This window comes from Plectropomus leopardus, chromosome 1 (assembly GCF_008729295.1).
Source record: "Plectropomus leopardus isolate mb chromosome 1, YSFRI_Pleo_2.0, whole genome shotgun sequence".
Lineage (NCBI taxonomy): Eukaryota > Metazoa > Chordata > Actinopteri > Perciformes > Serranidae > Plectropomus > Plectropomus leopardus.
Window position 1 is genome coordinate 10,981,604 of NC_056463.1, and position 24,331 is coordinate 11,005,934.

General features: G+C 38.6%; 1 protein-coding gene across 1 annotated transcript in view; it reads left to right on the forward strand.

The window, feature by feature from the left end:
* The window catches only part of pde8a (phosphodiesterase 8A), a 64,536-nt gene that overhangs the window by 21,564 nt on the left and 18,641 nt on the right, over positions 1-24,331 (forward strand). Inside the window, exons 2-11 of the mRNA XM_042492321.1 lie at positions 11,636-11,692; positions 17,535-17,725; positions 19,393-19,449; positions 19,653-19,707; positions 20,042-20,130; positions 20,858-20,936; positions 21,649-21,789; positions 22,436-22,524; positions 22,667-22,718; positions 22,814-22,856. Coding sequence (XP_042348255.1) covers positions 11,636-11,692; positions 17,535-17,725; positions 19,393-19,449; positions 19,653-19,707; positions 20,042-20,130; positions 20,858-20,936; positions 21,649-21,789; positions 22,436-22,524; positions 22,667-22,718; positions 22,814-22,856 — 853 coding nt within the window. The remainder of the gene's footprint in view (positions 1-11,635; positions 11,693-17,534; positions 17,726-19,392; positions 19,450-19,652; positions 19,708-20,041; positions 20,131-20,857; positions 20,937-21,648; positions 21,790-22,435; positions 22,525-22,666; positions 22,719-22,813; positions 22,857-24,331) is intronic.

Here is a 24,331-nt window from a genome sequence, read left to right on the forward strand (position 1 = left end):
CCATCTATTTTTTTCCCACTATAATTTTTTTTTACCATTTATTTTTTTCACCATCACATTTTTTTCAGCATCTTTTTTTTCAGTATCTTTTTAGGGGCTCCAGTGATAGTGCCACAGGTGAGAGGACAAAATATTTTGATTTTTCATTTTCCCTTTAGGTCAGCAGCTACTGGCTCTTTGAGGAATTACTACACACCAGGAACAGAATTCACTGTCATTTTTCTCTCTGCAATATTACTTTGGAAAGATGTCAGTAATCCTGGAAATCATAACACAGCTGTAATGATTCTTTCATGCCCGTTAAGGAAAAAGTGGAACATAAATGTGAGGATTTAGAGAATAATGTCAGACATAAATTTCACTGTTTTTTTTTCTGCTGGAGGCCATATTGTCACCTGATGGTACAGAAGGACATTTGAGATGTGATGCCATGACATATGTTTGGATTTACATGGCGTAACGGTGCATCAGTCTTGTGATATGATATGAGTTCGCAGTTGGGCAAAAAACTTCAGATTGTTGGTCTATGTCTCTGTCAGGCTTGGTAGAGATATCTTTGTAGACTTCAGATAGCTACACTATTTAAAAAAAAAGCAATAGTTAAGCATGTATTGTTATTGCATGAGCCTTGCTATCTACATATCTCACTCATGTACCTGGAGGTCCATGAGTGAGCGGGGACCTCAGTGGGTTCATGAACCTCAGTGTTCAGTTACAATTTTGAATTGTTGGCACAGCTAGATGATATTATGTATTATTGCAAAATGTCCTGTCTCTGGTTTTTATCTGAGTCTTGCTCTTCGTTATAATGGTCATATTTTGAGTTTTTTTTTTTTTTCATTTGCCCCCAGGGCATGTCCTCTCCTCATCAGCAGTTGCGTATGTGATCTGACTTTTTTCTGTTTTGTTTTTTTTTTTGTTTGCTTGTTGTTGTTTTTTCATGAAACACTTTGCAAACTCTCTAGACTATTTTTAACAATCAATTAATTGTTGGTCATATTTCCAAGGGCAGTAGATAAACAGTCATGTTCCTTGCCTCTCAAAATATGAGCATTTTGATGCATTACCTTGGTTTATATGATTGTAGACAAGTTTTTTTACTCTGCCGAATTGCGATCATCATCATTTTTCACTATTTTCAGATTTTTATTTTTTTTTTACTCAGTTTATCGTTAATAAAAAGATTAATCAAAAGTGTAAATAATCATTAGTTGCAGCCCTAGCTCAAATCACATGCCACGCAAAAGCAAGCAGACCACTAAAAACAATTACAGGTGAAGAGATTTGTTTTGCAGCTAAAGAACATTATATATATATATATATATATATATATATATATATATATATATATATACACACACACAGTAGGAAAGTGTCATTAGGAAATATTAAAAACATGGAGAGCATAAAGGACAGTGAAAGATAAAATGCAATGACATGTAACTCATTTACTGTAGCCAGTTACTTTGTCCTGTCATGTGCACACAGTCAAGCAATTGTCATAGAAGGTGTAAGGAGGCATATTGTTCATCCCGTGACATTGCATCTGACGCACATTGAACAAGAAGAAAAACGCCGGAAGATATTAGCTGAATAAAAAAATAACATTTTGTTGAACCCAGTTATTTTTACATTAAATTGATATTTCTTTAAGAGCACGTTTTTTACAGGATATTGTTAGTTTCTGTTCCAGGAGGCTGGTCCCTCTTCTGTAGTGCATTCCACCACACTGACAGACAGAGAGGGAGAGAGGCAGAGTTAGAAATACAGAGAAAGCGAGGATGTTCTGGGACAAACCGATCCACAGTGGCCTAGTTTCCCTCAGCCATGCCAGTGACTCAACTAAAGTCTTCTGCCTGGCTGACTGTGGGCTTGGTCACCATGGATAAGACATGTGGACCAAGCCAGAGTACACACGGCTGCAGTTATTTCTCTAAACAGATGAACTGCAATTACAATAACATGCTAATTTTTTTTTTTTTTTTTACTACTGTATGAAAGTAATGCAGAATAACGACAACAAGTAGAAATATTGGATGATCTGGAATTTATATTTGCTTTATTTATCATTTGTAATGTCACCTCTGTATTTCCACTGCTGTTAAAGGGATGCTCTGCTGATATTCATCCAGCTTTGTATCATAACAATATGGGTAGTATGTGTAAATGACTGACTGCATATTAAACATAACTCCATCTTGCCAGCGCCAAAATCTCCCTGTACCTCCATCATACTTTTAACCATGCTGCATGGATTGGGCAATAGTTCTATGATGTTCTAACAATGGGTTGTACAAAATGCGTTCTGTGCCATGTATGTACAATATTTTGTATGCCCAATTTGGTTTCTGAGCAATTCATTGGTGTGGTTTGGTGCTGCAGGTGCTGTTTTGTTCATATGTAGTTTGTTTTATTGTGACTGTGAAGGCATTCATGGGTGCAGCATTTGAGTCCATGACTAATTTGCCTTTGGGGACAATAAAGTGTATTCTATCATATTATATCATATCGTATCATATCGTATGGTATGGTATCGTCTTGTATCTTCTTGTACTGTATCATATTGTATTGTATTTTCTAGCAAAAATCCATCCGATACACACATTTTTGCTGGCCCTTGGGCTGTTACTTGAACTACAGATTGTACCCACGAATACATAAAGAGAACTGGAGACAGTGTTGGACACAGGGCCCCAGTCATTCCAATGAAAGTTGCGCTGTGGCACATGAAGCCAAAAAAGCTCAATTTCCGCAGTATGAAATTACTCGGATCTTCCGCATCATGGGGACCATAGAGCAAGCGCATGAGAGATTTACAGCTGCCAAGCAGCTTACTTCAGGTTTAACGCTTCACTTACTTGAATGGAGATAAAAATGATTTGATAGTGCGTCTCTTCTGCACTTTCAAATTGTTATCCAAATGCATCAAATCCTGATAGTGGTGCGGGTTAGGGTTAGGGTTACGGTTAGGGTTAGGGTTAGGGTTAGGATTTAAAGATGACTCTTTTGTAATGTAGGCCCAAGTCTTTGGAGAAAAGATTATTTGCTATCACATGATGGACCGAGACAGTGTAATTCCACTTTGTATAACTGGCTTCAAAGCTCGGCACTGTTCCTGGGAGCTTGGTTGTACCTTTTCATTTTTGTATGCTTGCTGCCAAAACAGACACAAAGAGTAAAGCAGCAAACGAGACAGAAAGTTGCCCCTCTCTCTCTTAAATGCAGAACAAACCCAGATCAAATAATGAAGCAAAGCAGCACTGTTCAAATATGACCCAGTATTCTGGTATTGCATTGCCTATTTCTTGCCTAAAATGTTTTCATAAACATATTTTAACCTGTAGTTTAACTGTTATATAATATTTTTTTGTTACCAGCTGGCCATTTTATTGTTTTTTATGAGCTGAAACCAACTTGCATTATGTCGTCCACTCGTGGGAGGATTTATTGGTGTGATGCAGCACAGTGCATCTTGGTAGTTGTAGGTTTTCTACCTTTTGAGCAAAAGCAAATGCCACAGCCCTTAATGCTCTGTTTTTTCTGGCTACGTAACACAGATTTCAAAAGTATTGCCTTTCTACTGTATAGATAGCCTAGTTTTGTGAAAAGACTATCTTTCCAATGGTGAAATACTCATATAAGTCATTACAGAAAGACACAGATGCAAGTGCTGTCGGGAAACAAAAGTTTATGACAAGAATGAGATAAAACCAGTATTGAACAAACTTCAGGGAACAGGGACAGTGTGTTTTCATGTGTGAGCCTCTGCATGTAGATGAATGTGGGGATCTGAGAGCAGTGAAAAGCAGTGTGCAGGAACATACCAGGAAGACGTTGAAGGAAAGGAAGTGTTGCTAACGTGGGAAGTTGTATTAGTGTCTTGACTTCTGCAGTCTGGGCTTAATCACTGGCCATGTGTGCGATTCCTACAGCAGCTGTGCACTGCTGTACTGGTACTGGTTTTATATATTCATTTATAAAGGGGGATTAGATAAATTCCAGTGCTGGCCCGAAAAGGACAAATTATTTTGAAAAGTATGTAGTAATATGAAATCCCCGCTTAGAGATTACTAAAAAAAAATACCACCACATTCAGCTCTGAATTCTCACACATAATCATCACTTTGCCACTTTATCACCATTTGCTTCCCACTGGGCTGAAAACCAAAGGGGGTTTGGAGATCATGAAATAATGGTTCATCAGATTAGTTAAGCCTAAAAACCAAACAGACCAAATTTTTTAGTTTGCTTAAGGGGGACCTGTTGTACTTTTAATTATTTTTTGTCATATACCGTATGTTATATTACAATGATGGGTGTCCAAAATAAACATGGACAGCGTTTTAAATAATGAGTTATCTGAAAAGAAAAAAACCCCTCAAACTTGAGACTGTAATGAACACTCTGTTTAAATGTTTTATTCTACTTTGGCTACAAGATGATATCAGATCGTGACAGATATCTGTATGTGGTCCCCTGCACCAGGCATGCTACTGCAAATATTTTATTAATGTAGCCTACACTGCTACATGTAGCTGCATGATTACATCGGGAAACCATTAATCTTGTTTGCTGATTTTGTTAATTTCTCTCAGATCATATTCTTTCTGGGACATGTGTAGTTGTGTTTAGAAGCTCTTATTGGTGATTTTCAATAGGAGAAAGTGCCGCTATACTCAGTCATTCCCCAGCTGCAAGCACAAAGCTACATGTAGCTACATGCTAACATAAGGGAAACATTTGATATTGGTTGCTCATGTTGTGGATTTCCTTGTGATTTCAGATGAGATTCCTGCTGGAATGTGTCTGGTTGTGCTTAGAAGCTTTTATTGGGGATTTTTCATGCTAGAAAATGTTGCTTTCTCTGTTACATCATTCCCCTGCTGCAATGACGACGCAGAGATAGTGAGATACAGAGGACCTGAAAACGCTGACCAGTCAGAGCAGACTGGGCTTTTATGTGGATGGGGGCCTTAAGAAGACAGGCACCAAAAATCTGGAGTGAGTTCTCTAAACAGATGAACTGCAATTACAATAACATGCTAATTTTTTTTTTGTTTCCTCTGAAAGCACCGCTAAGGCACCGATCCAAAATAGTCTGCACCGAGTTTGAAAGAGAGACTGAATAAGTAAGGGGTATAGAAACCACTGAGAAGTTTTCAAAGACCCCTGTTCCTGCTGCTGTCTACTGTTTACCTGTTCTTCGGCCTGTCTGTGACATCGCACGGACACACAACAAACTATCCCCAAACACACAACAGCTGACAGAAAGGCAGACTCATGCAGTGTTTACTGGCAGTGGGAATACAGTATTTAGCAGGTTTACCTGTGTCTGAAAAACCCACATGCATGCAATAATTTTGGTTGGAAAGCAGTATAATATAGTTGTGGTGAGGTGTGGGCCGGGCTGGTCATTGATTGGTCGCAGGTTTGAAACTTTATTGTCATCGATGGCTTTGGCGCAGATCTATGGGCAGCACACATGAAAGTGAATTATTCTCTTTGATGTAACACACAGCATGGGCAGCTAGCACTAGTATCTGAGTGGCTCAGCATGTGGCGAGGCTGATGTGTCACTCAGTGCCATTTAGCCCATCACTTAGCTCAGTGTGTGTGAGAGTTAGTGTGTCTGACTATCTGTTGGTCTGTCTGTCTGTCTGGTACATTGTGTGCATCCACACCTGTGGCTGGGGCTGCTCCCCTCTAATCAAACCTAATGAAGAACATTGATTCATCTCCATTTGATTCACACTTTTAGACAGGAACACATATACACATACACAAACACGCCAGCACTTTGAGAAGGAAATGCTGATCTCTTCTAATGTTGCCGTAGTGTCATCAGCCCTGCATATAATAGTCCACTTAACCACATGGAGAGAAGTTTTAAGGAGGGACAATCTGAAGAAGAAGAAGTGGTATCAGAGAGCAGGAGGTGGAGGGAGCTGTTTCAAAACGAGGGGTATGGAGATGCACGTGCACGTTTTCCTAAGAAGCACAAGCAGGGGCAGGCATCCCAAGATTCCCTGCATCCTGGTCCCAGCTCTGGGGTGGAGGAAGTTGTTTACTCTTTCTATCTCTCACTGCTGACGTCGGCGCACCGAACAATGTCATCCAATTTCCTGTTTTTCACTTTAGTGGAAAGCCACTCTCCCAGAGTGTATGGTTTAGTGTGTGTGTGAGACAGAAAAGCTGGTGGGCTGGAGGAGAAGAGGAGGAGGAGGAGGAGATCTATAGGGCCGGATACACTGGGAGCAGGATATAGGGTCAGAGGCAACTCCGCTATGTAAATACATTAGGTGTATTGAATGAGAGAAGCAGGAGACTGCAGACTGTCCTGAATGCTGCTGGAGATGACTGTAGACACCCAGCTGCTCTGATGTGGTCACATCGGCCTGACGGAGGAGGAGCAGTGTGATATCACGTGACATCAGACCGTTTGAAGCTGTCAGCCTGGAAACTGTCACCTCACAGCAAGGAAGTGACTTTTAAGGCTATTTCACTAAATCACGCACAAGTTTATAAATTTGAATTCCAGCATTTAAAGATACTTGCAGGACTGCATTTCAAACCAACCCTTGGAGGACCCAAACTCTCCAGGTTCACTGCGTGGCAATTGGCTTGTTGTAATTAGACTTAGGGATTTAGTCATTTGCTGGATCGTTATCAGCTCAAATCCTGACCTTATTAAACATATCACGCTTTGGCAGTGATGTGACCGATCCACCTCATGTGTACAGTTTCTCCGTCAATATGATTATGAAATTCAAGGTGACTGCTACATTTATTTAATCACTGTAGACTCACTCTTTAGTACCACAGCATCCTGAACACAGAGCACACATAGGTATACATATTTCAAGCTGAGATTACAGGCATCGGCTCAGGATTTTATGGAGAAAATGTTGGATTGTTGCATTCTAAACCAAATTAGGTACAATTTTTGAGTATTTTAAGACAAAAATCATGAAGATAACACCTGCATTACTAAGTTAGAATTTAGTTGAGAGGTTTATCATCATGTTTTTGGCTTTTGGTCAAATTTCCACAAGCTAATCATTAAGTACAAACTACTCATATACACTGACTTGCGAGTTTATTCGGAACAGCTTGGTGAAACTAGTGTAGGCTAACACTAACAGTCCTGCAATAACTCCTGCCTTCACAAAGGTCTGTGATGAAACAGTTTTAGACATGTTGATTCAACGTTGTGGTAATTTTGGAGGCTGTAGTTTGTGGTGCTGTTAAATTGTAATGTGTTATACTGACAGGTGTTTATATTATCTATATATATGGTATACGTATATAAATATAGCAGTGTTATACATATAATGTATATTTGTACAATAAAACTATTGAAGTACTGGCAAACTTTTGATGTGACAATAGTAAATAATTTTTACACCAGACATTAATGCAGAAAAGAAACAAATGGGTTTAAAAAAAAATCAGGTAAAAAAACAACAGAATGCAGGAAATTAAGTGTTGGGAACGCAAAACCTGCATTTCATATGTGTCCCCTTCAATATTAAAACGAGACCTGTGCCCTTGTATATGTATAAATGGGTTGGATATAACATTTTAAAAATTTCTGAATATGGTAAAACATATTTTTAACATCACCATTAACAGCTTCATTTAAAATTACCATTAAGTTGAATCAACACCTCTCTTTAACAGGTCCATAATATAAACTGAACATTATAACCTTCATGAAGGGAGGAGTTAGGACTGCAGGACTGTTGTGTTAGACTACAGTTTTAGGAAGGTGTACCTCATAAACTGGCAAGCTGAATATATGTACACCCTGCACAGATGTTGAACAAGAGCCTACAGCTCAAGTTTGTCGCAATGGGTCTGTGAGAGGAAATTTGACCCCACAAACTGGGAATTTCGGATGCTAAAAATCCATTAGGCAATGTGGTTTCAATAAGTGAATAATTAATGATATATATCTTGATATAGTAAATTTGTACAAAGTTGCACTTAAAAAATGTTCAAAGCAATAAACTGTGCTTCACTCTTAAGAATTACAATAGAAAAAACTTGAATAATTCACTTTATTGTTTTTTAATCACATCTTAACTAGAAAACTTTAAGTCAAGACAAACTACAGAGACCAGAATGCATTGCATTCAACTCAGACTCACACAACTCCATCTGCACTCAGCCTTCTCTGCTGCTCAACAAACTCTTCTGATTATCAAGTGTCTCTGTGCACCGAGAGAGACGGAGAGAGATCCCAGTGTGACTCGTACAACACAGCAGCATATACCAAGAGGGCGGGACCAAAATTACGTAGGCATACACAGCACGTCCGTACTCCTCGCCTGCCTGGCCTACATGCTCACTCACTTCCCCTGCTTTGTTTGCCTCTGGTTGAGTGCCAGCATGATGTTTGCGGGATGCAAATGCTTAGCTGAGTGATTCATTGCAGAGAGTGTGTGTGTGTGTATGTGTGTGCGTGTGTGTGTGTGTGTGTGTGTGTGTGTGTGTGTGTGTGTGTGTACACTGTACGAGAGGTTGCCCGAAGAGGCTGGCAGACTGGTTCAACTCTGTGTGTGTGGCAGGCAGGCTATTCTAGTTACACAACCTCAGCTGTGCATTGGTTGTGTCAGTGTCAGTTAGCGAGGGAAGTCTCCCTGGATAGAGACAGACCGCTGCGTGCTGCTGTAGCGAGGCCTCAGCTCGCCGGAGGCTCTGTGGTCTCGCTCCATACGTCAAGACCCCGACCTCAGCTAACAAACGGCTGGACTAACAGTGGAAACATGATTTCTAGTATGTGTGGTATATTTTTTTTGTGCGGTCACTATCTGTCACATTTGCCCAGCAGCAGTCTGAAGAGTTTTGTTTCACCGTTGCAGGAAAATGAATGTGCGGTTCAAATTTCTGATCAAAATTAATAAAGCTGAGGGCCAAGTTATTTGTTCTGACACGTGTGGTCGGAGTCATTGAAATCACATTTGACAACAGGAAAACTCTTGTTTGGTCAAACCCTCTAGGAAAAGCATGACTTTGTGGCATTTCCATATGTTAGTCTCTATTTTATAGCCACACATACACACACACACGCACACACACACACACACACTGTCTCTCCAGTGCAGATGGGTGCACATGAGTGTATCATGCGACCATGTCCTCGTGTCCGCGACAGATCAGATGATCACAGAGCATCAGCTTGTAACCATCATGATGCCTTACTCCTTGTTTGCGGACAGCTCCAACAAACGGCCTAGTGTCATGATGACGTCAATTTGGCTACAACCGAGGGCTAATCAGCTTTTTTTCTTTTTCTCTCCCCCTCTTTGTTGTTTCAATGGAGCTTTCAAAAAGGCTTACAATTTAGCAAGAAGTGATTTGCTGCTGCCCAGCACGCTCTAAAATTCCTCTCTGTATTCCTCCTCACATGTGTAGATTGTTTACGGAGAAGAGGAATTCTAGAGGGATGGCGGTCCGCAAGGGGCTTGGTTGCTATGGTTACTAACCCCTGAGCTGGGTTCCATTTAGCAGGAAGGAAGCTAAATTATTTGCAGACAGAAAGGAGTAAGCTCATGTAGGGAAAGAGTAATGAGTTGAAAACCTGTCTGCGTGGAATTTGTCTTATTATTATTTATTTACACCTAAGTTCTTTTAAAATAGATTTGAAGTCAGTAGATCAAATTACAAGCATTTGTTTTTGCTGATTCAGTCAGTCGTGGAAGAAGTATCAAAATCAAAGTCAGAGAATACTTCAGTGATCGCTGGGGGGAAATTGTGATATGTTACAGTTGCTCTGATGTATAGCATAGAGAATAAAAAAAATATGGAAAGTAGAAATAAGAAATATAACAATGAGAAGTTGCTTATGTAAATATAGTGTGTGTACATTATGCTACAATGTTTAAAATTAGTATGTAAAAATATATAAAAATCTAAAAATAAAACGTGCGTAATGCTACAGTTTTTAACAGTAATGCGTTAAATATTTAAAAACAGAAAAAGAAAATATATGCGTTCTGCTGCCATGTTTAACACTAGTTTGTAAAATAATTAGAAATATAAAAAATAATATAGGCATAATGCTACAGTTTTTAACACAAGTATGTAAAATATTTAAAAATATGAAAAATATAATATGCACTTTATGCTACCGTGTATGACACTAGTATATAATGTATTTTAAAATATGAAAAATATAATATGCACATTATGCTACAGTGTGTAACACTACTATGCAAAGTCTTTAAAAAAAAGTCCATAATACTATAACATGTAACACTGGTGTATAAAGTATTTAAAAATATAGAAATATGTATAGTATGTAAAGTATGTAGTGTGTGCAGAAATAAAGAAATATGTGTGAGTAAAAGTAAAATAACTTCTAATGCAGAAAAATTGGCCTTTTGGGTGTCGCACTATATCATCTTATTGATTTTCTAATTATCTAATAATGTGAAAGAAGCATTTTATTGTAGCTATCGTAATTTTTAGGGGGTTGTTAAATCTGTAAAAATGTATGAAATGATTGTGTTGTTTTTTGTTAAATCTAAATCTGCAGATCAGTGTTGCCCAGTGGCTCACCTGGTAACGCAGGCGGCCAGTGAACTGAGGCTGTGTCGCAGTGGTTGCAGGTCGATTCTGAACTGTTGCCCTTTGCTGCATGTCATCTCCTCTCTCTCCCATTTCACGCTTAAGCTGTCCTATAAAAAAAGGGAAAATTCAACAAAAAAAAAAAAATCTTTAAAGCTGTCAGATAAAAAGTGGAATAAACAGTGTAACAGTATTGACAGATAAAGTAAACACTTAACCTAGGCTAAGTAACTTGGCACAAAAGTAAGCGCTATGTAGATATTGGTCAGTTATTAGATATTTGTTAATAAATATCTATTGTTATCTACTACTTTTAGTTTCAGTAAAAGAATACATTTTTGGAATGCCCCACGAACCGAAATAAGAAGTCAAACTGATTTATAGACGTTTGATGAAATCACTGATCATCCAAACAGATACACAGATAAACTAACATACATACTCACAAAGGCTACTGACACACACACCAAAAAGTATGCACATAACACACTGTAGATTACCATGAATTTGGGAATTTACATACATACACACATGTGATTGTAGTGTGATTGTAATTGTAGTATTTTTAATGTTAGAACTTTTTGCAATTTTTAAGCAGAAAAACCAGAAAAAGGGGGTTGCAAATTAGCAAGTGGCAAGAAATCCTGTATCTATTTTTATTTTTTTTCTTTCCTTTACAAATAAATCAATAAAATAATAACCCATAAAACATAAACAAGAGATATTTCTGTTTTTGGGGGATATTCAACATTGCTTTAGAATTATTTCTGTGTATTGTCATCTTCAAACTCAAATGTGCATGCTATTTTTGTTTCAAAGAGCAGGGTTACCACTTCAGTACTTTTCTACATATTGTGTATTAATAAGGTCAGGAACTGAAAGGTCAGAAAATTTTGCTTTTATTATTATTATTATTAAACATGCAGCGGTGGGGTCTGTGGCCCGGGCCCTAAATAATTAAGTAAAGCAAATGTCAAAAAACACAAATATGAAAAACTGAGAAAATATCACATTTCTGAAATGTTTTTTTTCTAATCCATGTGTTGTTCTTGTTATCTTTCAGACCACATTAACAGAGGTGCAATTTGGACCAATGAAGTTATTTAAAGACCCACTTCAGGTATCGTAAAACAATGCCAAACACTGGAATGATTGATGCTTATGTGCTTGAATGCATTAAGGTTTTCCATTGAACAACAAAAGTGCTCCAGTGAAATGTTTATGTTCATATCATTTAGGGGCTTTTAGCTGAGCTGTGGAACTAAACTTGGTGTGACTGTCAATATTTGGTAGCATTTTTCTAGGATTAGCATTTCAAAATGTCACCAACTTTTGTTTGCAGTTGGAACTAATCTTAAATTTCTCAAAGATACCACACCTCACTAAGAGATTAAAGAAAAAAAGTCCCCATGCAAACATTCAAAGAAGAGGAAGAAAAAAAAATGTTAATGGACTTATTGTGTGTGATGCCGCCTTGGGTTGTCAAGGCAACAAGACCAAACATTTATGACCAAGAACATATCATAATGAACAATGCATGTTATGGAGAAGCTGCACAGAGGATCCAGTTTCGTCACTGCAAAGAGGACATTCTCTGACGTTCAATGGTTCATTATACAGTTTGGTACTGTGCCTGTTCCTTGGGCATGCATTGCTGCTTGTTGTGTGAAAACTTCGAAAAGCCCGCTTTTGAGGAATTTTAAATGTATTTTGATAGTGTACAATATTTGGTTTCATGGTTTCAAGGGTACAATGCAGAACTCAGCTATTTTGAAATCTGATCAGTCATTTCATTCATTTTTCAAGCCAAATGCTGATTCCAGCTTCCCAAATGTGAGGATTTGCTGCTTTTCCTTGTCACATATTTTACTTAACTGAACACTTTGGGTTATGTACTGTTGTGAGACAAAACAAGACATTTGAAGATATCACTTTGGGCTCAGAGAAATTCTGATGGGCAGCTTTTTCACAGGTTTTTCCCCAAAGACGCTCTCCACTCAAAAATGTTTTTTCCTTTTGTTTATGTCCCGTAAAATGTTTGAGCTTGACTATACTGACTTGTATCTGTTTAAAGTTTGTCACTAGAGAGGTGTTTTCACATTCCTCTGCTGAGATGTCTGGTCACTTCCCTAAAATCAGAGATTCAAACATACACCAGACAAGCTAGGTTAGGTCCATCACCAATACAAAAGCTAACCACGGTCTAATTCGGGAAACACGTGTTGACAGGGGAACAGACTTTGACACAATAATGACAAAGAAACCTGAAACCTTCAGCGCAAAGCAACTATTACACGTTATATAAAAAAACTCAGCCAGATGGAAAATGTCTTTCTGCAAACTTTGCTTAGACCTCTGGTATATTATTACATAATAACAATGTGACAATAGCCCCTTTTACACAGAAATCACACTACAGGGCCTAAACAAAGTCCCCTCTTTAGACCGGCCAGCATTTTTATATAGAACCAAACGACGGCGGTCTCCGCTCTTGTGTATGATAATACACTGCATTGCGGCATCCTGTGATCAAAGGAGGCGTGATGGGCTTGACATTAACACAACAGCATCGGCCACTAGTGTGACATAATATAAGCATCAGCAGCACTTTCTAAACAACAACAAAGGCATAACATATCGATCACAATCATTTACCGTCTCTGTTATATGGCGGTGGATCTCCTCCTCTCGTTTTCAAAACGTCACACCCGTGCCACACATGGTCACGTCTTTCCGGCTGTAACGTTTTACACAGACTTCATCGTGGCCCTATTACTACCTCCGTTCCCGACTCAGAGGCGAGAACACCTCCCTTTGTGCGATCGGACATTATATACAGAATGTTTAGTTGGAATAATAGCATGATATTTGCACCTTGAACAGGCAGTATAAATGCAGCTAATGTGAACACACTGGCCCTTTTTACACAGAAATCCCACAACAGAGCAGCTACAGTTCCCTTTATTATGCTTTGCTTTTTAATGCAGAACCATTGCAGCATCATGTCACACCAGTGTGTGATTTTAGATGGCATGCTGGCATCCCTGAAGCAAGAGGGTAAGGGGGTTGTGGATGTCAATGTCTCCTAAATTTGCGGACATTTTCATCTCCTGTTCTTCCTCTTTGAATTAGCAGCTAACTACTGCTTTTTAAATCTCCTGGGGTGGGCCACAGACTTCGAATTCATTGTCCTATTCTGGCAGCTGTCCTTTTTACATAAACATCTATGCAACGCTGTTACAACCTCTGCTTAATGGCTTAAAGGTGAAACAACTCTGTCCCCTCATTACATGATTTTATAAACAATAGCGAAGCGGAATAACAGCGCAACAATCCAATATTGAATAGGCATTGTAAAAGGGGTTACTGTAACATTTTCACAGCAAATAACACTGTATAAACCATTGCCAGCTAACAAGCTAACTAACAACATAAAAAAAAAATCAAAGATGCAAACTATTAACTATACTAACTAGATGCAAACGACTTCAATCGATAATGCTAGCCAGCCTAGCCCAGAGCTAGTCTCCCATAGCCAGACCCATCTCCACACTTCATTTTAGTGCTGTGCCAACGACAGAGAAAGCAGAAAGCGAAAATCTACCACAAGCAGCAGTGGTGGTGGGCAGAGGCCAGATGCAAAATTTCTCAATGAGGGAGGAAGAGAAGATCTTCTTCTGGTCTCATTTTTCTTTACTTTTAATGTGGGAAAAACGATTTAAACAAAATATGAATCATAGTTGGGTACTTAAAATGTGTCTGGAAGGGGACGTTAAATTTCATTAAGATGAAACGATCATGGAACTAAGTGTTAGTTGGAGTTGCAGTGCATATCTTCTTCAAGTCAAAGATAAATAACACCACTAAACTTAGTATAACAAAGATGATATGAAGTCAGCGAGAGCCATAAAAAGCGATACAGTAGACGTCCTGTAATTTAATGCCATATAAGCACACAGACTTTATTGTCTGATGCGCTCCAGTGCGACCACAGTAGGAAAACGAGGTAGAGAGATATCCCCTTCCTGTTTTTGTCACTCACAGCTGATCCTGTCATGCCCTCCTTCTCTCTACTCCTCCTCTTTTCTCGCGGCCAGCGGCTCACAGGATCTGGCCAGGCCCTCTCTGTTTTCAACAATGATGTTTTCTAGACAGAGCCACCAGACACTGCCAAAAAGCTCGCAACCCCCTTCGAATAGTTTTTTATTTTTTCTTCTCTCTTTTTGTCTTTGTCTCTCTGCCTTTTCCATCTGTCTTTTTGGAACATAAACAGTGTGTCCTCACTTAAAAAACATTTGCGCTCACATGTACTTTTTTTTGTTTTTTGTTTTTTTTTTATCTGTTGCGACTGGGTGTGTTAGAGCGAGGCCTATCTGTCTCGTCTGAGCACAAGACCTTATCTCAGCCTATATTACCCCCGCTCCTCCACCTCTCCGGGAATGTTGACTTTTCTACCAACATCCCAATGTGGAATTCTGATCTAATTCCCTGTGCGTACCGAACATAGCTGCAGGACTCAGTGGTGATGTATTTATGACCCGGACACTTATTGCAGCTTGTAGGAAAAATGGAATATGGTTTGCATTAGCAACACCCCTCACAGGCGTAAGAGCTCTCCGCTTCAGGCCTGGAGCTGCGTACTTAAATAAAGCCACACCGATCATCTGAATGAATCAAAAGGACAACTGTTGAAAAATCCTCTATCCCCTCATTGTGAGGAGGACAGTAACTCTAGTTTTCTCGACAAAGTCGGGTCTTTGTGGCCTAACTCAATTTTACAGGTGTGATGCAAACTTAAAACTGCAGAACAAACTTTCCCTTCTTTATGTTCATCCTGCTCCCTGCCAACAGTTGGAGATGACGTCTGTTTGAGAGAGTGACTCATGAATCTACTCTTAGTGCAGCCCTGCTCTTGGAGGCGGGCCTAAATCCCTGGTCCAGTATTTACGCAAGTAAGGGGTTATATGAAAGTATGCTGGCAAAGAGAGGCAGAGAGAGGGAGCGTGTTCTCAATGGCTGGTTTGACGGTAGCAGCAGCACTTTCTGCCACAGCCTTGGCAGACCGGTGGGAGGGGCCCGCAGCCAGTCAAGGCCACCTCGACTAATTGTGTCATAGATCACGGCAGCGGACAATAAAATCTCTGACGCACCCGAGCTTGATCAATCAGGGCCTGTCCGCTGGAGGCCTGAGGTCACAGTCATGCCCACACTGCGGGCTGATTATGACGATGGGCGCAAATGTGCATTAATGCACCGATGATGACTTGACATCTCGGAGCGGCTGATACACCGAGGCATCAAAACTGCATTTTACTGTTGCTGTATTTCTTATTGATCCGATTCTATAACGCAGGGTGAAGGCGGATCATTTGTGATGATCCTAATCAGATTTTGTGATATCAGTTATCCCTGTAGCTCTCTAATATTTTATAATAAATTAAATAACAGCTCATTTAAAAACTGTAGATTTTCGTATAATTGCGACAGATGAAACAAATAAATCATATTTTCATATCATATCACATCATTTAATCCTTTGAAACCTACAAAAATTGTCTTGATTTCTTTCTGAAACGCAGTGAAGTAAATTACTTCAAAATCAGCAAAAATAAATAAAACAAAACAAAATAAAAGAATTTAACAAAAAAGGAAAAGAAGAAAAGAAAGAAAGGACATTAACTGAAAAAAAAGTCCCTAAAATGGTAATAAATCTGTAATATATCTTTTAAATATATCATTATTCTAATTATAAGTATAGTTTTTGGACATTTTCCCTGGCCTGCTAATTTTCAAAGTCCACTCATTTTTTTTTTGCACAGTTTGCAGAACATTTCTTTTGCTCATTGCCCTTTTCCCATGGTTTTAAACGAAGGCAAAGCAATTTGCTCAGGTTCAAATCTTTGAGGTACAGTGTAAGATTTCGGGGGATTTAGTGTTATCTAGTGGGGAGGATTGCAGATCGCAATCAGCTGAAACCTCTCCTGGTTAGAATTCATTCAGTATTCATTGTTACATGTCAGTGTTTCTCTGACGCCATTTGATCTCCGTGGATGAGGACTCACTCTCCTATGCAGGAAATTACCTGCTCATTCTAAATTAATAAAAACACAACTAATTTTATTTTCAGGTGATTATACACTAAAGAAAGCATAATTATTATATTCAATTTCTGCCAATATATCCCCCTAAATCCTACACACTAGACCTTTAAAGCTAGATGTACACATTACTTTTCAACTGACAATATTTTCGAAAAATCTTTTTGTTTAAATTGTTTATTAAGATTTTTTTTTAAGTTGTTTTTTCTCACATTCGGTAGTTTGCAGATTTTTTCAAATTTTATTTTTAGTGGTGTAAATATTTGAAAACTGGACTGTTGGTCAGACAAAACAAGCAAGTAAAAGATGTCACTTTGTGCTCTACGATAAGGTGATAGGCGTTTTTCTCTATTTTCTGACATTTTATAGACCAAACGATTAATCACTGAATTATTAATGCATGCATAATCAACCAATAAACTGACAAAAATGAAAGAATACCCATTAGTTGCAGCTCTCTGTTTTTAAGCCATGCTGAGAGACCCTCATTTTTTGCTGACTTTTCAAAGTTGACTCTTTTGCCATTATAAGACAACTATAGTCTCTCAACCGCTTTGTCTGTGGAGCTCATGATGGCAGGTTTACTACATCCTTTAAAGCTCTTTTCAAGCCTTTTTGTTTACACCTCTTTACTGTTGTGTATTTTCAATATTGCCTTTTTCCTTCATTTTTTCATCCACTCTTAGTTTTGACATCAATCTCTTTAATACTCACTCTCCCTATGTGTCAAAGCTCTTGCAAAGCCCTTTTTAACTCTACATTTTAATTTATTTTTGGTAGAAGCAGTGTGACATTGCAAAAGGTCACTTCAAAATACAAATTCCTCACTTGGATATATGTGCTTAGTCATCTCTCTTTTTGCAGGTACTTTTAGTTTTTGCCAAAGAGGACAGTCAGAGCAATGGCTTCTGCTGGGCATGTGAGAAGGCCAACTTCAGGTGCAGCATGGCACGAACGCCTGAGTCGGCTCTCGAATGCTTCTTGGAGAAGCATCATGACCTTGTCATCATTGACCACAGACATTCCAGACACTTTGATGCTGAAGCACTATGCCGGTAGGCCTCTTCACTACTCTTCATCAATGTATTTGTGACTACCTCGTGTTGTATTTCTAGGATGATGCGGTGCAGTGGTTCCCAAATATTTGTCTGGTGTTCCCCCACAGCCCTGTCAGATGAACCCAAGTTCCCCTTTACTAACACATTATGTAAATGTGAAGTGATTCTAAGTTGGATGCATTTTAAGACTTTTAATCATTAATCATATAGGCTACAAGCAGATATTGTCGAAATATTTTTTTTTCGCACAGTTAAACTGTCAGTGTTTAGCTGTTAGATCAGTATGCTTCATCTATTTATTCAACTTACTCAACTATTTTAACAATGGATATATAAAAAGAACTGGATACAGCATTGGAAGCAGGGCCATGTTTATCCAAAAGCTGCTGAGTGCCACATGAAGCCAAAATTTTATATGCTGTAGTTGAGCATGTCTGGCTTCATGCGCCACTTTGCAGCTTTCATAAGAATGGACGGGGTCCCAAACCAAAAAAAAAAATGTATTCAGGTCTTTTATTATATCTATGCTATATATACAATCTATGATTTTAACCATTTATCCAGCACTTTTAATTATCTATTTACCACATTTAACTATTTTAATCTCTTATCCACTTTGGATAATTATTTTAACCATTTTTCTATTTCTTTTAGCTTCTATTTTAACATTTTACTCACTATTTTTAACTATTTTAATCATTTATACACTAGCCTACTTTTTGCTAGATATTTTGACCTTTTATCCACCACTTTAACGATAAACTATTTTAAGATTTTTAACAAAATCCACTACTTTTTGCAAACTGATTTAGCCAGTGATTCTTCTAGCTGTTACTTCCGGCTGTTTCAACCATTAATTTAACTTTTTGCTAACTATTTTAACCATTTTATTGTTTAGACTTCTCTGGTTGCTTGGTAACAAGTTTACATGCACTCTGTTACAGCTGACTCAAAATGTAGATTTCAAAAAATCAAATTGTAATTTCAATTTTTTCAAATTACTTGAGCGACTCCACAATCTTTCTTTATGCCTGCTGGTTGGGAATCACTGATGTAGTGGACAAAGTTTATTGAATTTAAATTCTGTTAGTAACTATTATCCAAGGCCAGTGACATAATCCAGACCAAATGATCATGATAGGACCAGTTCCTGCTCTCATGTGTTACAGTACATTTGGTAACACATGTGGTTACGACTCTAAGCGATGCTAAATGTCTAGCTCACTTTGGGCTTCTCCCTTCCATCGCATGCTACCTAGTGGAGTCACGTCGATGAGAAATGAGCAGTGCCTGCCCATACCACCCTCTATCTTTAGCTTCTGCCCAAACCAAAAGCACATTTACAAACATTCATTTGCCCTGCCCAGCGTGTATGTTAACCCCATTCATTTTGGCCAATCCATATGTTCAGTGTACACGCACAGGCTCCGATGGGGAACTAAAGGGCCTTTATGACCGCTGGCTGGGGGAAACCACAGGCGGATGAGTGGCCCTGTACACTGCATTCTTTCAGAGGCCTAGGCCTGCTCACAGAGCTCCACCACTGGGCTCTGCCTGCCTGGGAGAATCGGAGCGTGAAAAACTGAAAAATACATTGATTTGATGCCATGGGCTTTTCCACCAGCCTGCTCACTGGCTAAAAGGCTCCCTCTGTTTACATTCAGGTCAATTAGAGCGCTCAACTCTTCAGAAAACACTGTGATAGTCGCTGTTGTGAAAAGGTACGTACAACTCACTGACCCCCCCCGTCCCTTTCTGCCCTTTCTTGTCCTCTTCCCTCACTGTCTTTTTTAAGTGAGTGTAGTCTGAATTAAAATGCCTGACTCAGCGGAGGTCTGTAGGCCATATGGAGCAAACCTCTGATGTTCTCTAAACAAGCATTTGTCATAGCGATGTTTGGGTGCTAACGTGTTCTCTTTTTAAGGCCAGACAGAGAGGAAGCCTCTGTGATGCCCCTGATCAATGCCGGCTTTAATAGGGTGAGTGACATTGTGTGTGAACGTGTGTGTGTGTGTGTGTGTGTGTGTGTGTGTGTGTGTGTGTGTGTGTGTGTGTTCTCTGCTGCCTGTATTTGTATTATTCTTTTGATATGCTTGTTTAAATCCCTATTGTCAACACTCACTGTAAAACAGGAATACAGATTGTAAATCCTCTTTGTTTGCTCAGGAGACATGTGCATCGAGTTCCCCGTACATGAATCATTGTTATAACATCAGCAGCTCTAAAGTATAAAATGTCCTATAATGGATACACTGATATGAAAATGGGATTTTAGTTTTCCGTGACTGATATGTGTTGCCCTCTGACCCTCAGAGATATGTGGAGAATGCCAATATGATGGCCTGCTATAATGAGCTGCTACAGTTGGAGCATGGAGAGGTGCGGGCGCAGTTCAAACTGAGGTGAGTCATGCACTTTGATGCAGTATTGTAGCTGCTTTTATTAGATACATTTGATACAATATTGCCCTTATTTAAGGTGAAAACCCCCCAGATGAAAACATGTTTGTTTTCCATGCACTGGTCAATTTCTAAATTTGGCACTATTTTGCTTCCAGAACGTGTCTCTTAATGTTTAAGGCTAAATATAACCTACTACCATGAAATATTCAAAAATTGTTAAGTGATTGAAAGGGGGGTTACGATTTAAGGGGAAACTTTAATTTCAAATCGAGGACTGGAGTTAAATTATGGAACAGTTTTAATGTGGAACTAAAACAGTGTCCAAACATAAACCAGTTTAAAAGTAAAACAAGAATTCTGATGTGGGCTTTAATGGGCAAGACTTATGTTCAGGAAATGTATGCAAATCAGTGCATATTTATTCAGATATGCACAATTTGCCTATTTAAACATAAAACTTGAAAATGTGTAATATATAAAACAACTGTCTTACTGTAAGTAATCAACTGGGAAAGTTTTTTGTTTATATCTATTATTTTTTTTTCTTTTTCACCTGGGGTGTCCACTCTCCAGAGCAAGACTTAAGAAAGATTATGTGCTTTTAACAGTTCACCTTTTTTGTGGTAATTTAAATAACTCTTGTTTGAAAAGTGTAAATTTGTGGACACTCTGCTTGTTGCCTATATTACCAACGATTCTGATACTGTTGTCTCTCTACCTGCACAAGGGCTGGAAATGCTATTTTCACAGCTCTAGAACAAAGCCAAGAGGCCATAGAAATCACTTCTGAAGATCAAGTCATTCAGGTGGGTTTCTAATAAACTTCTACTTTGCTGAAGAGTTCGTCTCTCTCTCTCTTTCTCCTTCCCTGCTTCTCTGCTGTTTTAGTTCCTGTTAATGTCTCATGATCTCAGACATTAGTGGCGTGGGCTGTGGTCTCTGTCTCCCTGAATAACTCATTTTATTAACATCAAAGCCTGCTATTAGGTTATGTTTTCACATAAAATAAATGTTTTTTTTTAACTCCATTAACACCGAGGAAACCTGAAGAAAATGGGTTTGATTTCTTTTTAAAAAACATGAGAAGAAGGCAATGAACAACTTAACAAGACATTGCCCAAATATTAGCAAGAAAATAGTAAAAAATGACAAGAAATTGCGGGGAAATAAGCAAAAGAAAATAACCTAAAAGAAAATAATTAAAAGAAAATAAAAGAGATGTTTTAAAAAATTTAAACGAACACCAGAGAAAGTGCTAAAAATGAAAAAGGAAAAATACATAGTTAAATGTTTAAAAGTAATTTTTAGGTAATTCTCATTGCTCATTGCCTGTTTCCCATGTTTTTTGAAAGACATCAAACCACTTTGCTCAGGTTTCAAAGGGTTAATATAAGTAACAAATGTGTCAGCTTCTCTGAATTGTTTTGGTCAGCATGGTTAATAGTTTATCATCATTTTACTGTTTCTAAACTCATTGTGGCTTTTATTAACAGTTGTCTTGTTACCTCTCCTCTGCAGTACGTGAACCCTGCCTACGAGTCCATTATGGGCTACCAACAAGGCGAGCTAATAGGGAAGGAAATAATAGAAGTGCCTAAAAGTGAGAAGAATAAGCCTGATCTCCTTGAAACAATAAATTCCTGCATCCGGAAAGGAAAGGTAATGTGCATTCATTAAATCACCTACACTATACATTTCAGTGTGGTTTACTTGATGAGGAACTTAATCTCATCAGGAAATGAATCACCACCTTCTTGTGATTGTTGATACTGGTACATAGCTTCGACTATCACTTCACAATCGGATCACTTGTGTTAGCACTGCAGATATCTTCTCCTGTTTTTGTGCCTGTGCATGCATGCGTGCACGTGCATCCATGTGTGCTGTAAGTCTGCACCACTGGCCATCCAGCAGCTCTGTTTCATGTGCATAAGAACAGCGGTTGATGGCTGTGCTCTAATCTTACTACACAGAGAGCGAAGGTCAGTCCCAGACAGGCTAACAGCAGGAAGAGTCTTTTTAAGCTGCCACAGCAGCCTGTAGGTGGGGGGACATGAAACAAGCGCGTCGGTCTCCAGGAGCGCTCCCTCTACCCATTAAAGCAACTTGCTGCTCTCTGAAATACCCTGAGCCAGCCCTCCTAACCTGCAGCACAAACACCAACATGCTTCACCCAGTCCACACCCACTTTTAGAACATTTTCAAATAATTATAATGATTATCGTGTCACTTATTATGATGAATGGTGCCTTTGTCTGTACATTTTGTGTCTGTAAGTCTTATTTCCCTTGTCGTAATGTTCCAGGAGTGGCAGGGGATTTATTATGCCAAAAAGAAGAATGGAGACAGCATTCAGCAAAATGTGAAGATCACACCTGTAATTGGACAGGGAGGGTGAGTGACAGTATGTTGAGGCCCGGCTCACATAAATTACCTTTCCAGTAACTGAGTTATTATATCGGGTTATATATGAATGAATAATGACTTTATCCTTTTATGTTTCCTGGTGCACTAATTAGCTTTTTGTCGTTCACAGAAAAATCAGACACTATGTGTCTATCAACTGGCCTTTAAATGATAATAATAAGGTGAGATATGTTTCCAGTTTTGTTGATTAATAATGAATGAAAGGAGGTTTCTGTCCGGCCTGTATCAGTGTGCTTTTTTTATTCTGTCCATGCAGAGTGATAAATCCACTGAACGTGTGCAGGCAGAGTCCCAGACAGGTGAGAATCATCCTTTCTTTCAGTCTTTATTTGGGTCCCCATTAGCACTAGCATAAGCATTGGCTATTCTTCCTTGTGTCCACACAAGAAACAAAACACTCCTGTCGGTTAAACAGTGAATATGGGAAAGAAATAAAAAATTTTAACAGGCATTAAGCTAAAGCACAGAATTATAATTCAGTCACATTTCCAAAGCATTTGTAGCAGAATTGACTTTACAAATAATTCTTATTATCTATGGAATTAAAAAAATATATTTATATATGTATATACTTGGCGTCCATGTATCTAAACAATATTGCCACACAAAATATATCTGCTATATATTTATCGATTTTTCCTCCCACCGCTATGATTTAGGGTGCTGAAGTATTGCAGATTTGAGTTTTCCAGGTTGTCTTTGCTGTGCAGATGTCAAATCAAATCAGGCAAATCAAGTTTATTGATGCAGCACATTTAAAAGCAACTGCAGTTGGCCAAAATGCTGTACACATTAAAATAAATGGCACAACAACAACAACAGTGAAACACTGGTATCAGCATCAGTGATGGAAGTTTTCTCCATGATGGTGGTATCACTTGTGATCTGTCACAAGGGTCGAGGGTAAACACTGTGTTTGCCATCAAGAAGCAAAACATTATTTCCAGTTTTGCACAATGATACACTAATTTGAACTGAACTAAATATCTGTTAGAAGTTAATAATAACTTGGAGGAACATCTGGGAATCTGAGCTTCATAAACTAAAAAACTTTGGAAATATGTCAGTAAATGTATTGCTCCATGCCAGAAAATCATTGTTTTCTTTAATCATCAGCCACATTTCAACAGTAGACTGACAGAGTGTCTACACGTCCTGCTTTATCAAGCTGAGAAATGCCTCAAAAGAAATGGATTCTTTCTTTTGTTGGCCTTGAAAAAGTTATCAATGCTTTTATTTCCTCTAAACTGGACTATTGTTCTTTGCTGTATCGTGGAATCAACTGTATAGCCAATTCACAGCTGCAACTGATTTCAAAATGCAGCAGATACGCTCCTGACAGGCAAACAAAACAGGGATTGTATCTCTCGTGTGTTGACGTCCTTTCACCAGCTCGCTGAAAAGAAGTGACTTTCGAATCTTGCAGTTTGTCTGAAGCTTTGTGTGTTCTTACAGCACAGTATGTTTCATAGTTACTCTTATGCAACTCCCCCACGTCCCCCTAGGTCTTCTGATTAGGGGGTCTAAAGGTTGACTGTGCCTCATATACTATGCTATAACCATTTCAAAAATGTTGTGCAAGCTTAATTTTTTATCTCTCTGGCCTTTTACAGTGATTAATTTTTACGTTTTGTTTGATTGCTTTTTCTTAATTTACTTTTGCTGATGTTTGAGTCTTAAAGTTCCTGTGAAACGCAAGTTAGAGCATATTTAGCTGCTGTATTGCGGCATATTTTCCGGTGAAACAGAATGTTTGAGTGGTGCACAGTTACAA